Source organism: Toxoplasma gondii, chromosome Ia (genome assembly GCF_000006565.2).
Source record: "Toxoplasma gondii ME49 chromosome Ia, whole genome shotgun sequence".
NCBI lineage: Eukaryota > Apicomplexa > Conoidasida > Eucoccidiorida > Sarcocystidae > Toxoplasma > Toxoplasma gondii.
This window is the reverse complement of record NC_031467.1, coordinates 787,769-810,090: the sequence shown is the minus strand read 5'-3', so window position 1 is coordinate 810,090 and position 22,322 is coordinate 787,769. Positions and strand designations below refer to the sequence as shown.

At 51.5% G+C, this 22,322-nt stretch overlaps 3 protein-coding genes across 3 annotated transcripts; all 3 read right to left on the bottom strand.

The window, feature by feature from the left end:
* Positions 1-215: 215 nt before the first annotated feature.
* On the bottom strand, positions 216-7,588 carry TGME49_294330 (EGF family domain-containing protein). Its single transcript, XM_018782222.1, has 6 exons — positions 6,905-7,588; positions 5,687-6,571; positions 3,153-5,150; positions 2,709-2,805; positions 2,150-2,283; positions 216-1,421 (listed from the first exon to the last, which is right to left on the bottom strand). Exons 1-6 carry the CDS (start codon positions 7,206-7,208, stop codon positions 1,393-1,395), a joined length of 3,447 nt encoding a protein of 1,148 aa, XP_018638594.1. The 5' UTR covers positions 7,209-7,588; the 3' UTR covers positions 216-1,392.
* Positions 7,589-9,635: 2,047 nt separating this feature from the next.
* Positions 9,636-14,345, bottom strand: TGME49_294320 (Oxysterol-binding protein; the record flags this gene model as incomplete). Its single annotated transcript, XM_002370170.1, has 6 exons — positions 9,636-9,935; positions 10,357-11,426; positions 11,536-11,656; positions 12,075-12,220; positions 12,829-12,982; positions 13,341-14,345. 6 exons carry the CDS (start codon positions 14,343-14,345, stop codon positions 9,636-9,638), a joined length of 2,796 nt encoding a protein of 931 aa, XP_002370211.1.
* A 3,702-nt stretch (positions 14,346-18,047) lies between these two features.
* Positions 18,048-20,146, bottom strand: TGME49_294310 (hypothetical protein). The gene has a single exon (XM_018782221.1). It carries the CDS (start codon positions 19,502-19,504, stop codon positions 18,230-18,232), a length of 1,275 nt encoding a protein of 424 aa, XP_018638595.1. The 5' UTR covers positions 19,505-20,146; the 3' UTR covers positions 18,048-18,229.
* Between the last annotated feature and the right edge of the window lie 2,176 nt (positions 20,147-22,322).

Below are 22,322 nucleotides of genomic sequence, written 5' to 3'. Positions count from 1 at the left end.
CTCTTCACTCTGAGGTGTGGAATTCAACGCTGTTTTCAATACGTGTGTCGTGCTAGTGATGACGGCAATTGAAATTGACAAAGATTCCATGCTTCCCAGAAAGGATCAACCTGCGCCCGTATCTTCAGCCCCAGCTGGGCAAAACTGTAGCGGCGTCACTCTCTGAGATGCGTAACACCGTTGCCCCAAACAGCAACAGTGATAGGTATTGCGAAGCACGTACTTGAAACTCGAAGACGCTGCCCTAGTTTTCTGGAAAATGAGACGGCGACACATGACTCCGAAAGGTGAAATGAAGTCAGAGTGGGACAAAAAAGAATAAACCGTCACGTGCTGGATCGACGCACCTTACCCTTTTTTGTGGTGCCTTAACCTGGAACGCGGATGGGAACTTAAAAAACACCTTGCAACAAAAGTTACCATCGGGTGCCCGAGTCCCGGTTAGTCCGAGGCTCGCGCGACCTGTGAAACCGAATTTATGAATGCTTCCCCGTTTGTTTTCTACCATGTCATGAGGAACCTTCTGAAGCAGTGCCGTCAAGTGTAGAGTCTGGAGGAAAACATTCACGTCGATACACACTCACGCCCTCTCCTCCCGCTCAAGAAACGGGTCCGTTTTTTGCACAGTGAAAACGCGCCGTGAAAAAAAACCAGTCCTTGCAATATTGCTGAGTATCCTCTCACATGCGAAGCAACTGAGTCGCCTCGCACTATCGCAATTTCACGTAGGTTCCCAATTTTTGTCCCCTGACCAAGCAAGTGGCGGCCGTGGCATGCCTGATCCGAATGAGAACTTGCGGCGGAAGGAGTAGTCAGACATTTTCAGAAGACAGCAAACGCACGCCAACAAATCCTCAGCAAGGAACTAGCTACAGACTTCTTCCGGACGACGTCTTTGCCGCCGTTCTTTAATCCAGAAGTTTTGCCCGATATCCTTTTCAGTTCGAACGCGCCTCAACTCGCCTTCTATGCGTGAATTACGGCTAGGCATCATTCCCTGCATCCTGTTGAGAGGATATGGCTTCCCCTCTCCCGGAAAATTAAGTGAACAGTCTTCCTTTCGTCTGTATCTTCGTCAGCAGAACCGCGGCCGTGTTAGCCAGCGCACTGCCGGTTACACTTGCCTCCGAAGATGTTCATTACCAGCCGTTAGGAGACTGACGAACGCCGCCTCTTCGCGATGGTCACACGGAAGCTAGAGTGGAATTTCACTTTTCTGGAGGCAGGAAGTCAATTACGAGAACCAGCTGAGATTGTCGTTGACGGGGCACGGTTCCTCCAAATCGCAGCCGCTGAGAAGCGAAGGCGTTACCGCGGGTCCCTGTCTTGTCAGCCTTCCCCTCGCTGAAACGAAAAATGTGTCTGCTTAGTCTTGCGAAGGCTGGCATTCAGTTAGGCGTCCCAGTTCGTGGAGCCCAGCCCTGTGCAAATAATGGCAAAGCAACAGCAACGTATTGTGTGGACGCTGACAACAGCAAACGTGAGCGCCGTTGACGTATGGAGCTTTCGTCGAGTGTGTGCTTATGTCCATTCCGATAACCCCTGATAAGGTACTCTGCCCTCTCCCCAAATTCCAGTTTCATCTTGAGCAGTATTGCCGCATCCCCCGCAAATACGGAAGCAACAAGACACTTCACCAGCTTCCTCTGGCTGCTACACCGGCTTGTCACTCCACGGGGCAGCGCACCAACCGGGGACCCACTCCCGTCTAGTGGATCTTTCACTCGTCTCTTCCCCAATGTAAATGGATAGTGGCAGTTATTGGAGGTGCTTCAAAATACGCACTGATTCTACTCAAGTAGGGACACTTGTCTCCCCGTCAGCACACGCGGACTGTGTCTGTGGCATTCCCACACAGAAAACATTTTTTCTCTTACTTGTCGCAGATCCAGTAGGAAGGTAGACTAACGATATCACCGAGGGTATCACTTTTGATCCACAGGTTCTGGATTCAGTGTCAAAAACCAGTTTAGTATCAAAGTGTAGTAGACGCAATACGCCTGTCGATTTGAGAACGGGTTCGGCTAGTGGCTTTCGTTAAATGCTCATGCTGGAAAAAGTCTCGATCGTCTTTTTCGGAGAAAAGACAAGAGCCCTCTGTTATGCGCTTAACCCTTGAGCCTAAACTCTTTCAAGTTCATCAACTCACGGTTGCCAATGTCGACTTCATCATCTGGATGAGACTTGAAGTCGTCGAGGTTGACCTCAATGGCTTCCTCTTCTGCTGCGGTAGCGGGCTTGCCATCCTCGCCGACGCCAAAGTCCATAGCGCCTCCACCGCCGCTGCAAACAAGAGGGTTGACAACAATGCATCCAGGTCAAAACCCTGCGATGGAGTACACATGAGCATGATATGTGAATGTTTGCAACTGCATCCCCTCTCCACCAATCTCCATGACCTTTGACAGCCAACGGAGGAGAATGGTAATAGCCGCTATCTTGAATTATGTACTGGCTAGGTTCTGTTCTAGTCGCAGTGTCTGAACAATTGGAGAACTCTCAATTTGGCTGAGCGACATCGTCCAACTACTTCGGTTTTCCCTGAAAGTCGCAGGCTGGCTGACACAAAAGCAACTCCTATAGGATCTCCTGCGCTGCACCTTCCTCGCCTGCAACTACGCCCATTCGTGCCTCAGAGTACGCCACTCGCGACCTGAGGCCGACTGATTCCTGATGCCCCCTCTTCTCCGTTGAGTCCAAGAACTTACGCGGCGGTGCTTCTCTTTCGCAAGCCGTACGCCATACCAGCAGCCAACAGAAGCAGCAGAACGCCTCCAGCGGCCAAGTAGATTGCCATGTAATCCGCTGCAAATGCACCCGCAAACCAGGTTCCGAGCATCGACAAATCAAAGGAGCGCTGCCCGTGCGCCGAACTGTGAATCGTGGCATTGATGCCTTCACGAGAGGCCTTGCCACGCTCTGCAATCACTTCTGTGGTGTCCATCCCCGTTTGCTGTCTAAAGAGAAAAACTGCGATTCCCTCCAACGCTGGCCCTTTCTACGAGATCCAGGACCGGCCACAACTAGCCCGGCTCCCCTCGTGTGGTTCTCCATGACTCAATTGCCCCTGTTCGCACTGTAACATCCGTGTCCCCCCCCCAAACCCCCCACGACCCCACACGTGAGCAACGCTGGTGCCTATGCCTGCTTACATGCTTCTTGCCGAGCATAGCAGCACGATGCCTGGCGCTCATCCATGCCGTCTTTGTAGCATTGGCTCCATTTGTCATCGGAATCGCTATGTCGATGGATCTTTGCGCATGCCTTCATGACTTCGCAGCAAACCTGGTAGCAGTCCTTGTCGGGGTCACACAAGGTTTCGTCCAGGAGATTTGGGGCTTTGCACCAGTCGGAGCAAGTGTACGGGGCGCCCGCCTCTTCGCATCTTGCGCCTGTGAAGCCTTCCGAGCAGATGCATTGGCCCTTCTCGGGGTCGCACGCACCGCCGTTTTGACACTGTCCGCCGGCGCCAGGGCACGAGCCGCTCTGGTCACACAGGGGGCCCTCGAAACCCTCTGGACAAGTGCAGGTGCCGTTTGGTTGGCACACCCCGCCGTTCAGACACCCTTTACTGGAGCAGGTTTCGCAGAATTCGTCTCCAAAGCCTGGGGGGCAAATGCATGTGCCGGAGTCCGCGTCGCATGATGAACCGTTGTTGCAACTGACGTCTTCGCACTTGTCGACTGGTTTGCTGCAGTCGCCCTGGCCCCAGCCGCTCTGGCACTCACACCTGTTGCTGTCAGTGCAGACGCCGTTGGGGAACTTGCACGTGTCGTTCACAACACAGCAGTCCTTGACGAGCGTTTCGCATCTCTCGCCGGTGTGGCACGGGTCGCAGACGCATGCGCCAGTCGCCGGATTGCAGTGTCCACTCAAGCAGGTCTTGCCGCTGCACTTGCCTTCGCTGCTCGAGCAGTTGGTGCCAGCGAAGCCTGCCTCGCAGTTGCAGGTATTGTTGCTCGTGTTGCAGGTGCCGTGGCCGTTGCAGTCACTGTCATTGATGCAGCAGTGTTCCTTCGTAATCTCGCAGGTCTTCCCGCCGTGGCAGGCATCGCACTGGCACAGGCCAGTGACGGAGTCGCATGTCCCGCCGTTCTTGCACGTCACACCTGCGCACAGATCTTCCCGTGTTCCGCAGTTCTCGCCCGTGAAGCCTGGACGGCAGATGCATGTGGACATGTCCATCTTGCAGTACCCCTGAGGCTGATGGCAGTCGTCGTTCGACCCACAGCACTCCGGTTTATGCTGGTCACAGTTCGGCCCTGTCTTGCACTTTTCCTCACAGACGCACGCTCCAGTCTCGGCGTCGCACACCTTGCCTTCGCCGCATTCCACGTTGTAGCACCGGTCCTGCTCAGTGCAGTCCGCACCCACCCAGCCGGCCTGGCAGACGCACTCATTCGTGCTCGTGCTGCATGTCTTATTGCCCGTGCAGTCGCTGTCGGTTGTGCAGCAGTTCTGGACGGATTGCGAGCAGTCGGTGCCTGTGTAGCAGGTCTGGCACTCGCAGTGGCCCGTCTCGTCGTTGCAGGTGCCGTGTCCAGAGCACTGTTGGTTGTAGCACTTATCGATGGTTTCGCAATTGTCGCCCTTGTAACCGCCCTCGCACTCGCACGAGCCGTCCGACTCCTTGCACTGTCCGTGTCCAGAGCACGTTTTTTGGTAGCAGAGGTCATCCTTGTCGCACCGCTCGCCCGTGAAGCCAGGCTCGCAGACGCACTTCCCCGTGGCGACATCGCAGGTGCCGTGGGCGCCGCAGTCGACGCTCACGCACTTGTCTTCGGGCAGCACCGCGATGGAGTCGGGGTCGATGGCGATACTCGGGTCGACTGCGCTCAGGGAAGTGAAGGCCATGGTGGTCGGGGAATGGATGAGGCACTCGGGAACTGTGCTGTAAAAGAAGCACTTGCCGCGAGCGGTTGCCGCGCAACTCTCGCCCATGTTGCAGTCGGTTGCAACGAAAGTCGCCCAGTGGTAGCCGCGAACTTGCGAAGACAGACTGGAACCGTCCGCGCTGCTCAACATGAACAATCTCTGTCCACATTGCTCCGCTGTGGCGTTGCTTAAACTCGCGCGTGCATTCATTGGCTTGCAGTACTTGCCCTTAGACACAACTCCCCATCGGACATTCTTCAGGGGCTCTCTCGGGGCTGCACACACACACAGAAAAGAGAAAGCAATGCCTCACGCATCCATTTAAGTCCACACAGAAAGTGCCTTTCAGCGAAGCGACGGGAGAAACTAGTTGCACCGGGGGAGTCCCGCGGAAATACCACACACAACAATGCGGCTGTGGAGGCGAATCACCCCTCTAACCGACGGTGCTCCCAGAGGAACTCGCATCCTGTCCTAAAAGTCCGCTTTCGCACTCTTTTTCTACAGAATCTTGCGGCCAAAGAACCGTGCTGCAACTGGGTAACTCTTCCTGCTAATGCTTCGGTCACAGGCGACACCGGCACTGTCGAATGCAACATGATTCCCAGCTTCTCCTGTCACCAAAAACAGCGGCATCATTTGGCTCCCTGTTGGTGGCACCTGGGTCCCGCAGAGCAGACCAGTCTTCCTCGAGAAGCCAGTATGCTGGTGGGTCCCACCTTCCAGCTTAAGGCACTACCTTCTGAGCTAAAGTTTGAATTAATAAGCCAGTGAAGGCAAGACACAATGTAACTCAAAGACTCGTCCTTACGGCATTTGGTTTCGTGATCAGGTCGCGTGTGGGAGGTGACATAAACCATGTTAGAAGATGCGGCAGTCTTCATGGGGCGGACGCAGTAGAAAGCATTGGTATCGTCCGTCGTCAACTCCGCGCAAGTGCTGCTCCGGAAATCCTGGGTGTGGTAGCCAAGCAACCGGCATTCACCCGTGCTCATGTCGAACATTGCTGGCAAACTTCGGAAGCAGTTACCGCCACTTTTGTATGGCCAGCAGTGAGTCGTGCAGCGGCTGAGAATGCTGCATTCAAACGGGCCGGTGATCCAGCTCGAGTCCTTCATCCCCTTTGTCACATGCGGAGGATTATAGGGTGGGCAGCCCACGTGGCTAGTTTGTCCTTTGTAGTCGTAGCCCTTGTGGCCTCCCTTGCCGTGGAAGGCGTATTCAGTGTACGGCTGTGTGGACTGTCTCTGCGTGGTGTCGAGGAATCGTAGCGGGTTGGACTCCGTTACGAAGTTGCACACGGTGCTGTCGAACTCCTTGTCGGTCACCATATCTTGCCGATAGACATTCACGTTGTAGGGGCAGTGGGTCAGATAGCCGGCGTACATCGCGAAGCCTTCAATGGACTTGGCGACTTCAGCAGCACCTGGATCCGCCCTCGACGCACAGGACGTGGTGCTATGCGGCATCACGTTCGCGTGGATCTCGTTTTTCCATCTCGTCATGTCGGACCTGCTTCCATCTCGCTTCGTGAACGCGATGACCTTGCCGTAGTTCGGGCAGGCACCCGCTGCCATATACGGCGCCCCCACGGTTGTCTTCGTGTCAATCTTTGCACTCGAACTCTGGCAATAAGCTTGCGCAGACGAATCGTACATCTCGGAGTAGCCCACGTACACTCCCACGTTGGACTTGCCTGCGTTTCAACAGTACACGAATCCGACAGGTAGAAGCAAATTGTCTCGACTGATGCCAGACGGTGGGTAAAAGAACGGTGCCTGCTTTCGCAGCGCGCAGAAATGCAAATCGTTCGAGACAGCCTGTTGTTTACTCTTTAACGGCAAAGGTTCCCCTTCTCCGAGCCCACTTAGGACAGTCAACTCTGGGCCCGTGTGCTTGCCCCTGCGAATGTTGTGTGCTCCCAACAGCCACGTGCATAAAGCATAGTCGGACTACAGCAACAGACAGTTGCTGTGTGTGGACTATGAAACATTTTGGGTGAGACGATCTGCTCGTGCCAAACACTTACGCTCCGTCCATCTGTATGTGGTATTGCCACGTGTGTGGGATTTTGTTCCATCCTTGTCCCAAATGAGGTCGACGTGGTTCTTGGGGATGTTGAAGCGGTCCATGTAGGTAGCTCTGGAAGTTGACGTTGACGAAGCTTGGGTTGCATCTACGAAAAGACCTTGGCCGGAAATAAGAAAAAGAAGAGCAAGAGCAGGAGTGGCGACTAGGAAGGAGATGACCATTAATGCGTTTTTTGAGATGCCTCTGCCTCGACGGCTTCCACTAGCCGCCGAGACGGCTTGTAGGATTTTCCTGACCGTCATTTTGGACGGCTGAGAGGCATACGACGTTGGAAAACAAGGGTACAGGATGTTTAGTTACACCGCTCCAAAATCCTGTCAAAATAGCCGGGCCAGCGACTCAAGTTCAGCTCCTACGGGGCCCGACAGCCTCATGTACACACATGTCGCGGCGCAGTTTGACCGATGCCGCGGGGCCCAGCCGAAGAGAGCGAGCAAGCGATTGCAGCGTAAGAAACACCTGAAGAGCAGCGGCAGGAATAGAGGGAATACAGTGCATCACAGCTACAAGGTACAGTGCCGTGGACTCTCGAAGAAGGAAGAAGCGTGTGGAAGAGAAAGCAAATGAAAAGGGATAATCGCGACAAGTGACCGCCCAAAGTTGACCCCTGCGATAACAGAGTTACGGAGTTGCCATGCCAGAGGCACGCAAGAATCGATTGGACAACCGGTGTGCATGACGGCACCGAGGAGGAGCTTCGGACCTTTATAGTCCAGCCGTTGTTGGCCCGCACAAGGCGCTCGCCACTCCCCCGACTTGTTGCGAGATTCCCGCGCACCCCACCGTCGAGCTAAAAGGGAAAGTGTGCCTATCGCTTTGATGGGATCTCTACCCGGCTGCGGGTCCCCCAGAGTGGCTCGCTCATATGCTGTGCCGCAGAACTAAGTGGGAAGTGCTGCTACGCGTGGAAATCGAAAACTTCGGTGACTGCGGGAATGCAAACACTTTTTTCCTCAGATGTCAACATTGAGGAAGAGCCTACACAGTCCAACAACACACGAAATGCCATGCCGCCACCTACCTACAGAGGGACAATGCGCTTGTGCCTGGCACTGCTGGCTAGCCAGATAGCACCGTCGCCAGGCATATAGAGAGGCATCAGAAGGATTAAGGCACATGTGTGGGGAAGAAATGAATTTTATTCTGTAGGACGGAGAATAGACTTCACTTGGACGCCTCGTGTAATAGATAGCCTGCCACCGCCATTCAATGACGGATGCAAATACTAGGTGTCGACTGGGGGCCCCAGGTCGAGCGGACGCCTCGGTGCCAGGCGTTTGATGGAAAGAGGAACCTGTTTATTGGGGACAACGCATTACAGCTTGGATGTATATGTCTACTTGTGAATCATTTGCCCATCCGAATCGACGATAAAAACGCGGAGGAACACGATTTCTTGCGGTTGTCGCATGTATGTTTTGTGACCTTTATGGCCCCCGTGTTCGAGGTGCTCAGGACTTGACACGCAGATGCTTAGCTAATTCTAGAAAATAACGTTCGTAGCGCCAAGACTACACCTGTCCGCCAGTGAAAGTAGGAATGCAGTTCAGTTGTCAAAAGCAGCGTTAAGATTTGTGGGGAGGGAATGCGTGCATCCGTAGGCTGCCTGATGGGCAAAGATAGGTTAAATACGATTACCTGCTCACCACATACGGATCCGCCCAGCACAAGCGACACGCTTGTGGTGTAACATAGGTATCTTGGTGTGTACATCGGTGGCTGCAGGACGAAAAATCTCTGAGATCAGTCATCTTGTAGTCCAAGAAAGAATCTGTTGAAAGATCGAGCCAGCTCTCTATGGCAGGGGATGTGAAGCGGGAGGTGGTCGGAAAATGAAGCTAGAGCCAATGCCATAGTTGAAACCAGTGTCCTGCAGCGCCGCCTAGTGGTTCGTCGAGGCCCGGAATGATAATAACTCTATGTGGAAGTGCTTATGACTTTTCAGCAGAATCGCAGGTAACACTGCCGCGTGGCTGGAGGTTATTTCTTGGTGTTGAGAGTGGTTACGGACGCTCAGCCGAGTCAGTCGAGAAATGCTAGTCGCAATCGAACACTCTGGATTCCCACGAAAAATTTTCGCTCCTGGGTTTAAGGAAGGGCCATTCCATTCAACCACAAGGTTCTTGCTCCTGCCACTTTGCCTGCTGTTGCAGCGGGATGCACTAACGCAGGTTACTTCAGTGGCGACCTGATTGACACCGGTGTTCGTTGTGGAAATGGTCTCGTAGAATTTGTTTTGGCATGTTTGTTCGTTGCCTATTGTTAACTCAGCATCAGCGTGGAACTGTGTGAACGGTCGGAGAGCATGGGTCACTACAATGCAAGGCACCGATGTGGCAACCGAGATTGCGGAGTGGGCACAGATTCTGAACTTGCTGGCAACCATTTGAAAAAACTGGTTCAGATTACATTGTTTAACAATGTTTTCTGCAAATCTTTGGAATCCTCTGGTTTATCACAACTATCCGGACACGGACATCTGCCGGTGCCTGTTGCTGTATGTACGTTGTACATCTCTTTCGCCTACGGTAACATGTTGCAGCCCGCAAGTAGGAATCCCAGCCTACCAGCCTTCTGCTTTTGCGCATGTGAGATCTGCCACCAGCAACAGGGGCTGTTGAGCCTCTTGTCATCAAGAGACCACAATCAAACCCAACCGTTTTCTACATTCAATATATGTCCGGGCACACGGCGAATCGACTCAGCTCCACATGCGTGCTGCAGTAGTTGCCGCGGGTTGGCTGTATCATGCCTCCCGATGTTGCAAGTGGCCGTGTGCGCTCTGGCCAGTAACGACCATTGTACAACCAATCTTCGAGGCCCGTGACAGCATTAATACCCTTATCAAACCACAGTGGCCGCCAAGCTGATTCGCCCCCCTTCATTGAGCGAGCCGTAGCTCTTTGCTTTTCTTCCAGACGAAGTTTCTCCGCCTGAGCCCCTGCTGAGTCTCCGTCTTCGTACTTGCGCTGAAGATAACGACCGAAGAACGAGTGAGAACTGCACATTGCATGGCAGCAGTAAGAGTGGAGGACTAGCAGAAGAACAGTTCAATTGCCCCACCTTCATTTGTACAAGCAGAGTGCACTGTCATGCACGTACAAAAACATGTTGGTTTTTATACTCTCTTGTCACCCTATACTGTCTGCCCTGTGCAACCAGTTCATACTGAGGCAGTAGCCGGGCTGCCTCTTCGTCGGTCTCATCTTACACGACCAGCAGAGTTGTGAAGAAGTTCAGATTCCTCTTCTGTCCCTGACAGCTGCTACCGACTACTAAGGATTGGTTGCAGGGATTTGCCTTTTCCGGCTTGTGACGATGTCGTGCACTATTTCTCCCTGGTGGGCCGACGTCTCCATCCAGCACAACCCGTGGTCGGAAAAGGCGTACCAAGTCTGGTCTGAAGCGGGAGTCAGTGGGTGCCATCCCAGACCATCCTCCTCTCTTCACTACAAGAGGGTTAGGTTGGGAACCTTCAGTAAGTTCATTCAGCTCTATTGCGAACACCGGCATATTGTAGTACATTTTCGCACTTGGGGGTTTTAGTGTGGCCTCCCAGGCAACGAAAAATGTGTCCTCGTCATTCCATGTGATGTCTGCCTCATCCTTGCTTCTCGCTGTTGAGGCCACTGACGGATGGTCCCGTTTCCGTGTCTGCTCACAACAGACCTGCACCTGGTCCTTGTCAGCCGGCACAACTCTAACTTCAGCTGCGGTTCTGTCTGTTTGACTGATGAAGTTCATTTCTGGACTGCCATTCTCTTGTCGAGAAGTCTGCAGCGGAACGACACCGGATCCATGTCGGCCCGAAATCCTGCTGGTATGTGTAGCCTTTTGCGGCGTTGAAGTCTGCCCTCCACGACTGAAGCTCGGACTTGAGCCAGAATTTTGGTCACGATTCATTCCGGTGGTAGGTTCGATCAGCCGGTTTCGTTGCTTGAACTCTTCGTAGCTTCCTTTTCCAACCCTCGTCAGCCACAATCGTTTGCTCCAGCATCCATCAATAAAAAAGCGCGGACAGCCGGCCCTGTCCAACACTTGCCCTCTTAATCCATTGCGTCCTGCACACTCTTTTGATAACCAGCTGTCGCTACGACAATTCATGCGACCTCTCTTTGTATCCAAGGGAGGGGACGCAGAAACTGACCGAGAACTAGCATCATTTTTCCTACCGCTGCCGAGGGTTACCTTCTCCTGTTCCTCTGCCTCCCCTCCTCCGCCGCTATCAGATGCTACACTGTTGCTCCGCCTTCGTCTGGACTGAGCGATAGGAGGGGAGGCAGGTTCGGTCAGATTACGGTTGGCCGAAGGGGCATTCCACTGAAACGACGAAAGCCAGGAACCGGCTGAAGCTTTTGAGGACGAAGAAGAAGTGACCGGCAGGAAAGACACGTGTGCCTCTTCACTTGTCATGTGATTGGTAATAGTCATGACTCCGACCCATTCCATCCACATTGTTCCTGAATTATTGAAAAAAGTTGAGCGGCAGACATCGCGATTTTGTGCTGTCACAAATGGTGTCAGCCCAGCGCAGGAGGAGCGACCGCAATCAAAGTAAGGAGAGCTTACCAAAAATAATATTGTGTACCCTCGTGTTGGGCCGGCGCCATGTATAATCTTCGAACCCTCCTCCGGGTAAAAAAAGCCTCAACGTTACCGTGCCCGAGTTGCAGCTGTCGACATGAGTCCCCTGAGAAAAACAAGTCACCGACGGTCCGAAGCACCTTGCAGCTGCGGCCGAACAACGTGAATGGAGGATTCCAGCTTTGCACGTGAATCACGGGAACGGCTTTATTCAGAAAGACTTTCCAAGCGCATGTTACACAGCGTTTCACCGGGTAGATGTGTGTTAGTCTTTGTATCTGATCCTGGATCCTTCTAGGGAAACTGGATCATCTGTGGCGCAGCCGGATAGCAGAGAATGCGGATGGGCGGATTTCCAGCGGAATGAAGAAGCGCCCTTCTTCCAGGCTGTTTGGATATTACATTTTGGTATGGGTAGAATACATCTTCACATCACGTCAAAACGCTTTCGAAGTACGAGAATTGGTGACCGAATCACGTTCATTCTCTCCAAAAGGTCGACAAGAACAGTTGCTTAAACAAACCTGGATGCTCAGAACAGGAGAGACAGTTCCGAAGCAGACAAAATCGCCATTGTGAGCTGCGGCATGGTATGCAGAGACAGGCGGGTGATGCGACACTTGCTCCGCTATGTAGTTGAATCCTCGATGAGAGCATTCGAATGTTTCTCCTGAAGGACGCAGGGACAAAGCAAGGATCCTTGGCGAAACAGGGGAGTTGGTGTCGTTGCCCACGGAGCGCTTAAAGACGCTCACATTCACCATGAAAGTCAGCTACTCCTCTATATGAAAGTAACAGACACGTCGCCCGCTGTCGCGTTCGAGTCCATGCAAACAAGTTTGCAGTTGCAACAGTGGTAGCAAGGCTGCCGTTGCTCATGTCGAAATGTTGCCGTGGCCAGAAAACGAATGTTCTTTATCAGATTAGTCCTCTTCTTCTGGGCAGGAACAGAATCCTTGATAGTCTGTAGATGGTACAACCACGTGCAAGGCGATTAGCGTCGAAGCGCACGCCACATTAAGCAGCGCAGTAGGTGGATACCATACAAAACGCAAGCATCCGCCTTACAGCTGCTGCCTGCAGGCCTTGTCTTGGACAGTATTACACGTATGGTATATAGTATCAACTCTCACAAAGACGTTACCCAGTCATGTCAGAGCTGGACAAGCCGTATAGTGGAACTGTAGTCTGCGTTTGCGGAGAGTTTCAACACCAAGCGTGGACGGGATGGTTCCTGTCAAATTGCCAGGCTGATCCTTTAGCTGGTTCCCTACGCACCCAGCATTGGGTTGAACGGTTTGTAACAGCGCTCCATACTGCCTGCATATGCCGAGAGCGCGAAGATGGTAACATAAGCAAGCCTTTCCGTCGATGTCGCTCTTGTGCGCGCAATCGAAAGAAGATTGGTGTACTCGAAGTCCTCGCAAATTCTCTGACAGAGAATCCAGGGAGAGGCCACAATACTCCTGGGTCAGAGAAAATAACCCTCGCGGGCCTTAGACTAAATTCAGTGTGAACAAAAGAAGCGAAATACCAATAGTTGCCCAGCACCACTAAACCTGCTACCCCACCAGGAGTGAGAACTGCATTCACCGACGAAAGAAGTGGCAGGCCGCAGCAATTGGTACACATATGAGGCTCTTGGATCATGCATGTCATCGGCAGTGCCAGAGAGGAAACCGATCCGGCATCAACCAACGTAGAAGTTTCATGACCCACCGCAACAAAACGTGACAGGTGTTGATCGTTTCGTGGAAGGGCCTCTAAGCCATCTTGGATGCATTTCTTACTTGCAACATTGATAAGGGCTCATTGACGTTGATAGGAAGCGAGAAATTGCGCATATCAGAGCTATTGACTTGCTTCAGTATCTTAAGGATACTCAGGTTACTGCTGCTGGGTTTTGCACAGGGCAATTTCGTCCGTCTTCGGGCCAACGGCACTATCACCTGCGGTATCTCCCTTAACGTACAGGGCCGCAGGTAAGGCTCCTCTGTCTCAACCCCGTTTTCAGGCGGATCGCAAAATGATTTCGCTTCGACGCTCTCGGTTCCTTCTTCGGAAGATGTCCTGACATCTTCGGTTGCTGCGATGTCGCTCGTGCGCTCGGCTCGAGGCTGCCTCACCGCATTCACAGCGTCCACAAAGTTGGCCGTGAAGCCCGAATCTAAATCCCTCCCAAACTCATCCGTTATTTTATGCGCGACTGTTGTTGCAGTGTCATACCGCTGCCCAGGATGAGGAGGCTTTCCGTTCGGGACACCTTCTCCAGCGATGTTGGAGCAAGCCGTTGCAAAAGACTTCTCTGTATTGTCACTCTGATGATCCACTCGTTCCGTGCTCGACTCCTCACGTGTATCCAACGCTTCTCTAGAGATATCGCCTCCGTGCCATTGTCCGCCAGTCTGTCTCTTCTGCTCCAAACAATGGGAAATCGGCAATAACAGTTCCACGAAGTTTTCCTGCCACAGCGCTGACGGCGGAAGAGGAAGTGCAGTGTAAGGTGCATTCCGTGGCGGCAATCGAGGCGGGTGCGGGTCCTCCAATTCAGGAAGAGGGGTCCCATTCTCAGGCAGCGCATGTGGTAAGGAAGAATAATCGATGCAAGGCACTCCCACTGAAGATATGTCATCTTGTTTTCCCTCCGAATGACATGATTCGAATGACTGAAGCGGCGATATGGTGGGTACTTCGTCAAGTTTCTTCGCTGATTCGGTCTCCACTGTGATTTCTTCGCATCCAGTGGCAGTCCTCCCATTGCCTCGATGCAACGCAACTACGTTATGGATGGGCATATCGTCTGGAGAACTCCGTGTGTAGTTCCCAGTGCCTTCATTCAAGTCGATTCCACAGCTGGCGGCGCTGCTGCCGGAGGCAGAAGACCAGGCATGTTGATTTCCCAACTGTTGGTCGCTGGGTCGTGCTGACGAAGACGAAGCTTTTTTATCGAGGAAACACTGTTCTTTCAGGTCAGCCCGTTCCTGTCCGTTTTGGTCGGCTGAGGTAACGGGATTGTCGTTCTGTCGAGCGACCGAAGACGGGTCTTCCTCGCATCCGGACGATTGTCTGGTCCATCCAACCTTGTGCGCCACTGAATGCCATAAGGCCCTGTTATGCGTCTTCCGACGAATACGTGTCACATTTTGTGCTGCGAAACGGTCACCTTTTTCCAGCGTCACGCCGCATGTTTCCTCTTTCCTTTGCTTCCATTTTTTCCCTCGATGTCCTCTCGAGTTGGAAGCTGTGTAACTGTCCGTGAGAGGCGTGCGACCACCGCTCTGCCATGCCTTCGACTGCTCGGTTCCTTCCAAATGTGACTTTCCTCGGCAGGGTTTCAATGCTGACACCTTCTGAACAAGCCGTTGACCTTGCGCCAATTCTTTCTCTTGCCTCGTTGCCGTCTCTTCGACTTCTTCAGCGTATACCACGGCGATGGACTCCAGTGCAGCTCCTCTATGTGCAAGTCCCTGTGGAATGAAAAAGCCGTAACTTTTTTCAGCTCTGAACTCTTGAAACAGATATCTTGTTACTCGATGCTCTGCATTTACCTCGATATCAATTTGTGTTGAGTTTTCTGTTGGTAGATTGTTTTGGCGTGGTGGTCTTTAAGGCAACTTTTCACCAGTCTTTGCTTCCAAAAAACCTAATGCGTGCTGTTGAGACAATTGTCATACGGCTTTTCGGAGAAGAAACAATTGAAAAGGACTGACTGTAAAGCTCTGGAGGCTCTTCCGAAAGCAGTTTCGTAAAACACATCAAACTGCGCTACTCCCGCCAGTCTAAACTCACTTTGTCTTCAAGGAATCTAGCCTCCATGCTATCGGACCCAGGACCACAACAGTACCGATGCTTCTTGCCGATCGGTAACCGAGATAGCGACAGGCAACATGTCCGAAGGACTCGTCTGTTATCCAGTCGCCGATCAATGGTGTCCCCCTCTCGGTGAACAATGGAAAGGCAGAAAGGGGGTTCTCCGAAAGCACTCTTTCAGATGTGGCGAACTGCATGAGGTCTACGAAACCCCAAGTGTACTGCACATGAAAAAAAGCCATATATGAGGACCCCACAGCAGTTCACTGCCTTACTGCAGTATGGGTTCCTGTGCTGGTTTGTCGTGAACCTGCTGAGATTACTAGCACTCGAAAAAAGCTAGAATATGTCATTTTGTGGACGAACGGTTGATGTACTGATGTGGGTGCACATAGGTGTCAAGTATGGGGTGTACCTGCTGACTGATTCGTCAGCAAAACTCAAAGACTGGGTTCATTAGAGCTTCAAACCACCAGCGATGGGAACATTTTGTTATAACGGACCTACAAACCTCCATCACTTTCTCGGTTATGTAATATCTTTTCTGCCGTAATGTCTGTTGTTCGGGGGGCGAAGAACGCTGCAAATAACAAGTCCACGAAAAATCTGCTGCAGTTTTGTTATAGGGGAACTGACAGATTTTTCCCTTTCTGTTGTGTTGCCGATGAGTGAGTCGCGTAATTACTTCAGCAGTAATTGTAGATGTGCAAACCATTCGGATAATGGATCCGCCTAAATTCTCCAAAATGGGAGGCTGCAAGACATGTCCGAATGAATGTGTCTTGTTGGAAAGCGCAATTGTTCGGGTCGGTACTACGAAGACAGGAATTATCGTAAGACTACACCTCGCAACCACAATCCGAATCTGGTCTTTCCTGAGAGTCTTTCTGCCGCTCGCTCAGAAGTGCGAAAGTCCCGCAGCAAGTGCTATCTCTGCACTGTCGCCTCAACAACTCTTACATCAAGTACAATCAGCGAGGCACTTGAGGTCTTGTATTAGGCTTCATTTCCGTCACTGGTAGATATTTTGAGACTCGGGCAAAGAACAGAATCGGTAGCCACTCGAAATATGCGCCAAGTTCACATTCCATTTCGGTTCTTATCTGCTTGGTAAAAAGAATTGTTTTGTCTTCGTTGCTAAGAAAATGTCGTTCTTGTCTCAAGCTGTTCTCGGACAGATGAAATTGGCTGCATGCTTAATCGCAGGCTTACCCACATTCAGAAAAACTGCATATTGTCGTTGGCGATACCCAGTGGCTCCAAGGGCGTGCTATCATATCTTTTTTCTCTAAACAAGAACCTTCAGAGTTGATCTGCTGCACATTCCAAAATTGAAGGACAGCCTAATTTGGACGTCAATGCTCCTTCACCATCCAGTTCTCTGGTCTTCAGACCTGGCAGCTACAGGCGGTCGCTGTTGTTGTAGAAGCAGCCTTTTGTAGTGCAGAAACAGTGGCAAAATTAGGTTTACGCAGTCTCAGAGAGTTCTCTTTGAACATAATCTTTCATCACTAGTGCGTCGTGTGCTGAATCAGCAGCTGCGAGTTCGAACGCCATAGTGCGTTAGACTCTTTGCCTATTGTAGAAAGCAAACTGTGCAGGAACGTGCGAGGGTAATGTTTCGAAAATGGTTTTGACCTTGTGTCATTACAAACCATGCCACGCCAAAAAATGTTTTATCTGAAGGTTTCAACCATGCCGGAGACAGCACGTGTTAACTGGAGGCTACAACTGCCTCTTTTCTTACTATCGTATACTTCAATTCACATGACCCTACGATAATAATCTCGTATCACCTTCGTCACCTAGTATCTGACGACAGGTGCCCGAAGACAAATTGCACGCTGTCCCGTCGGAAAAGACAGTTTTGTTGTGCGAAGCCTGACGTAAATCGCTTTAACCTGTACCATGCCACATTGTGCAATGAAGCACAATTGACCGATTTGTCGTCGACAGTTCTTCAAGTTGTGGACTGTTCGTGAGAAGAACTCGTACGCCGCCTTTTCGAAAATTACGAGTTCTCTTTTGCCCCTTGACACATCCAGTACAGGAGGCGAGAGATAAAGAATTAATAGACAACTGCTTTTAGAAACTACGTGGGTCGAGCAGCACGTCTTGTGCGAAGGTGTGACATGATGCCAAGATGGGCAGATGTGGTCTTCTGTTCAACCGATGATATTATGTCTGCTCGCTACATGGGAGACGGGACCCGGTCGAAAAACGGCGTATTCCGAAATCACGAAGATTCTACGAATTTAGAAGACAGCATGAGACACAGGAGAGGCAGGAACAGCACCCCCACATCCTAAAAGGTCGTTATCTTTCAGTCGTTGAGGGAAGGCGCCTGAAAGTGTAAAACGTCAGGTTTGAAGAGCCTCCAGATGTCCAGAGACAGGAGCTTTTGTAGATTCTTAGAAGGAAAGTGCAATGCACAGCCAGCGAAGCCTACGGGTATATATTGGCCAGTAGTTTTCTTCTACGTTACTGAAAGTGTAGCGCGCAAGGCAAAAGTCGCGATTTTGGGATACGCTCCGCACACTATCCACATAGTGTATTTTATCCGCTGAAATATTGAGCTGGCAGCTACGGATAGAAGGGGGTCAGAAGCAAATCTTTGAAGACAACAACTTAAATCTTCCTGGCGAAACATTGGCCCCAGAGAAAGTGAGTCAGTCAAGTGTTAGCATGCATTTTTTAACAGAGACAGAGGAAGCACTCTGTCCTTTCCTCATACGTTATAGACTGTTGAAATCAAGCTTGAGCCATGAGTCGCTACAGGTGGTGCACTCCGATTCAAAGTATTGCATTCATTGTATTGTTCCTTACGTCCACACGGGACACAACTCGCGAAGTTGCAAGTTTGGAAACCTCATTTCGACGGACCCGACACTTTTGGACTCCTGTAGTCGTCCGTCCACCAACCCGTATTCCCTTTCCGCACCTCTCCCCATCGCAGGCGTTTCAGTTTGAGCAAGTCGACGCCCTGGACGGCGAACGCGAGGCGCACGGTGTTGTTTTTGACTTGAAGAAAGTTCTGTTTTTTCCAGAAGCCTCTCTGGGGAAATGCACGCTTCCGTTCCTTCTTATCGGTCCGGACTTTATTGCAGCGGTACTCTGGACGAACCGACTCATCAGGTGTTCCTGTAACATCCGTAGCCGGCTCAGCTCCATTGGGCTGTTTAAAAGGCCCTGATTGTTGCTCAGGGTGCTCAATTTTGACAACAGGCAATGATACCGTCTCGTCACGGAAGCCCGGACGCGGCCGAAAAATTCCGTATGGCAGCATCGCTGACCCCAAGAACCCCCAAGACTCAGATGTCGTTGCAGAACATCTGGATCGCTGCGGCACAGATGATGGCACTAGAGTAATTCTTGGGTCCTCGAGTGATTCTTCTCTGTTTTTGCGTAGCGGGAGGTTCCGGGAGTGAAACACCGTCTCCGCAGAAGCTGACGAGCTGCTGAGAAAAGCTCCCTTCAGCATGCTCGTCGTTGTTAGGCGATCCGCCTCTTCAGAAGTTTGCCAATTGTGGCACACAGCTGCATCCTTCCCCTGAAAATCCGGATTCTCTGAGCAACGTCCACCCCCCCACCAACAGAGTTTTCGAATGGCGTCACACGGTTCGACAAGGCTCTCTGTGTATTGACTGCGGACTGCAAGCGCTTGTAACCCTAGTCCCTCTCTCTCGCAATGCCAATTGTGCCAGTCCTGGCGTGCTCTTGCTGAGGTCCAAGAAAATTCTCGAAAGAAAAAACTAGGACCACACGTGTGGCCGTTTGAGGAATAATGCGACGAGGTCCGCCGCTCTGCAATGTCAGAACCCCTTCGACTTGCATGTTTATCCCAGATAGCCTTCCAGTTATGACTTTCATAATCCATCGCCTTGTCTACCCCAGAGTGTTCTCTGCGACTAGTTCCACAACAAGGAAACCTGGCCCGCCACTCTGCGGCGCCCTCCCCCAAACCAGCAACGAATTCAGGCTTTTCCCGCTGCCCCTCCCAAGTCCCAGGGTCTTCCGAAAAAACTGGAGAAGTAGACGAGAGAGATGGCACCCGGACGCACTCCGGTGCCGAATGCATGAATCTCACCGATATACTTTTCGTAGAGGACGGCACAGACGCCCTCACGAAGTGTCGAATCGCCATTTTAGGCCGATAAACAGAACTAGAGTTTATTACTGTTTCAAGTAGCACTTCGCGCCCGACAGCGTAGACAGAAGGTGATAGCTTGTCTCAGGTTCCTTGAATACTGTACGGAGGTACATTTAATTCATGCCCTGTTGTTTTTTAAGATCCCCACCATGCACGAATTTTTCAGTACCCTCTAGCTCAGCCGGCTTTGCAATTGCCGCAGAAGTCGCGAGTTCGGCACCACAGAACCTCACACCTTTGCTTATTGGCCTCCGAGGCAATTTATTGCTCCTCTGAATTGCTAAGTAGAAGTTCGACACGTGGTCTCAACACAGTTGAAAGGCCTCTCGAGCAAAGCCATTTGCTTGGGGTGTCACCGATGAGTGACAGAACTACAGGGTCGAGCACAGGACACAAGCGAAGACTGGGATCAGCGCATTCACCAGAAGTCTGTAAAAGAGTTCTTGAAACGGTCAATTGGCAACACCTATTGGAAACGACACATTACTGCGTTTGCGGTCAGCTCAGCGTAATTGTCGGCCTGGTCATAAACACACAAAGTTTAACCCGCATTTGCACACGCCGGTCGCTTCCCAACTCAGCAGTCCATCTCATGTCAGTGCTGCCACCGTCATAAATTCCGGCATAATCTCGTACGTACTTTCAATTCCGCCATGCTTCTCCGTACACGTCTTGTGGCTTCTCTGCGCATGCATTGGGCTGCATGAGACTCTGTCGGTATGGGAAAAGTTGCAGGGAACCGACCTCTCGTCGATCGGTCAGTTCCCAGACAGTAGCAAATTCAGATTTAGACAGCATGCGCAATTCCATGATGGTAACACCTCTCATTCGTTAAGGGAGTGGTAGGAAGGCCTACAAAAGCCATTGCCTCAAATCAGTCGGCAGGATCACAGGGCGGGGGAAGGAGGGAGTGTTGCAGGACACGGGGACTGGATGGCCCTAAATGATATGGACCCCTCGAATATGAACGAATCAGCACGTGTACACAAAAGCGTATACTTCATGCACGATAAGCATGATGTGCATGTCATCCTTCCTCGGATAATCAACCTCCCACGTATGGGCCATCTGTGCCGCGGCGTTGCCTCCTTTGTGTTCACGAGGCGTCGCTTGGAAAGATTGGCGTTAACAGCCAGTATGACGGCGACCGGGCTGAAGTCCCGCTGGAGAAGCAAAAACGAATTCGCCGCTAACAGCGGCTCTCGGTACACTATATAGAGACATCTTTGAACACTTTCAGGAATCAGTGAGTCAACGAGAGCAAGGAGGAAAGATACTACGTCAGCGGGTTCACTCCCGCGGGAACCCACGAATCATCTTGGCAATGCTTTCAGAAGACAATTAAGAGTGACAACGTTTCTTGAGCATTTTCTCACAGTTCCCTAAGCACGTCTATATGGAATTCGCTCATATTCTAGTTTCTTCCACAGTCTACTTCCCGGGTTTGCGTCGCCTACCCGTGTGAACCCGTCTATAAAAGCCACTCCCCATAGGCACGTACCTGCGTGTCGAAAGTGACATGCACTAGAATAGGCATTGGACAAAGCCAACTGCTTACACCCGCATTTTCTTTCGAGTCTTTTCCCTCCGGTTACTCTGGTTCCAACAAGGCATAATGTCGTCTTTGGCTGCGAGAAAAAGAAAGACACACCGATTCTGCTGAACAGAATGAGTTACCCACTCTGCACATGGGGCTTCTCTTCTTCAGATCTCTCTGTGATACGCTGTCGTCTGAACTGCCCCTTCTGATGTGGAGTCCATGGGGCGCAGTTGGGCTGACTGCAAAGGTATCATACAGTCCACAAATGTGAATCTTGTCGGTTCCTCGTTATTTTGAAGGCTACACCTGATTAGAGAAAAGGTCGGATTTCGTTAACGAGCACACCAGCAAATGTTGCTGCACCAAAAGCTGTCAACGTTGCAATCCTTTGCTTGCTACATGCCGTTCGTCCATTTGCGTGCCCTTCCGGAATGCGGAAGTGAGCATGTTAATGGAGAAGAGACTGGCAGTCTCGAAATATTAGAGAGAGAGGTGGATGCACCAAACACTGCACAGACTGTTGGCAACAAATTGACGAGTATACAATATCCCGCAACAGAACCTCCGTAGAACTCCTCACGGCATAGACCGTGGCACTGTGTGTACTTTCCGACGTTTGCTCTGCCCCAAAAGTGTGCACACGAAAGGGACTCTCTGATGTGACGGGTTCGTAGGCTGCAACAACGGCCTGCGTCTAAGTATAACGCATCCAGGATAAGAGGAAAACAGACGCATGATTGCTTCCGTGCCGCATCTACAGGGTTTACGGTGAGCTGCTTCCGGGAGACCAAAGAGGAAAAGACTCTTTGAGGGCCGCGCAGACTCAGGTGCGAGCCCCGAGAGGCATGAAACAGCAGAGAGGCAGGGATTACCTTCTGCTTGCCTTCTAACTTGGCTTGATGGGTACCGTTGGGAGCCTCGTGTTTACAGCATGCTGATCTCGATGCCCGTTGTTCTATTCTGTCTCGGTTGGTGTAGCTCATTGGTTTAATGTAAAAGTATTTAACTCCTCGTTGCTCTGAAATTTGAATGAAGTAGCTGCGGGCACAGATCTAGTCGAGTACGAAGTGCCTTCGTGCAGAGATACTGACGAACCTTGCGACTGTGTTCAAAAAGCGAGAATCAGATTATTTCGGGCTCCCTTTCTACCATCTCCACCGGGAATTCAATGGTGGAACAGGAACTACATGGAAAATGAGGCCGAAACGCCAACACTAGTATCTCCCACGCTGAATTGTCCTTAGCAGGTCTAGAGACGTACTGTCTTGCTAT

Bases quoted from the DNA above. Each gene is read 5' to 3' on its own strand.
- TGME49_294330 (XM_018782222.1), bottom strand. From the start codon at position 7,208: ATGACGGTCAGGAAAATCCTACAAGCCGTCTCGGCGGCTAGTGGAAGC. The intron at 2,284-2,708 runs GTAAGTTCTTGG...TCTTGTTTGCAG, and splicing joins CGAAAGAGAAGCACCGCCGC to CGGCGGTGGAGGCGCTATGG. The intron at 1,422-2,149 runs GTGAGTTGATGA...TTATTTGCACAG, and splicing joins TGAAGTCGACATTGGCAACC to GGCTGGGCTCCACGAACTGG.
- TGME49_294310 (XM_018782221.1), bottom strand. From the start codon at position 19,504: ATGGCGATTCGACACTTCGTGAGGGCGTCTGTGCCGTCCTCTACGAAA.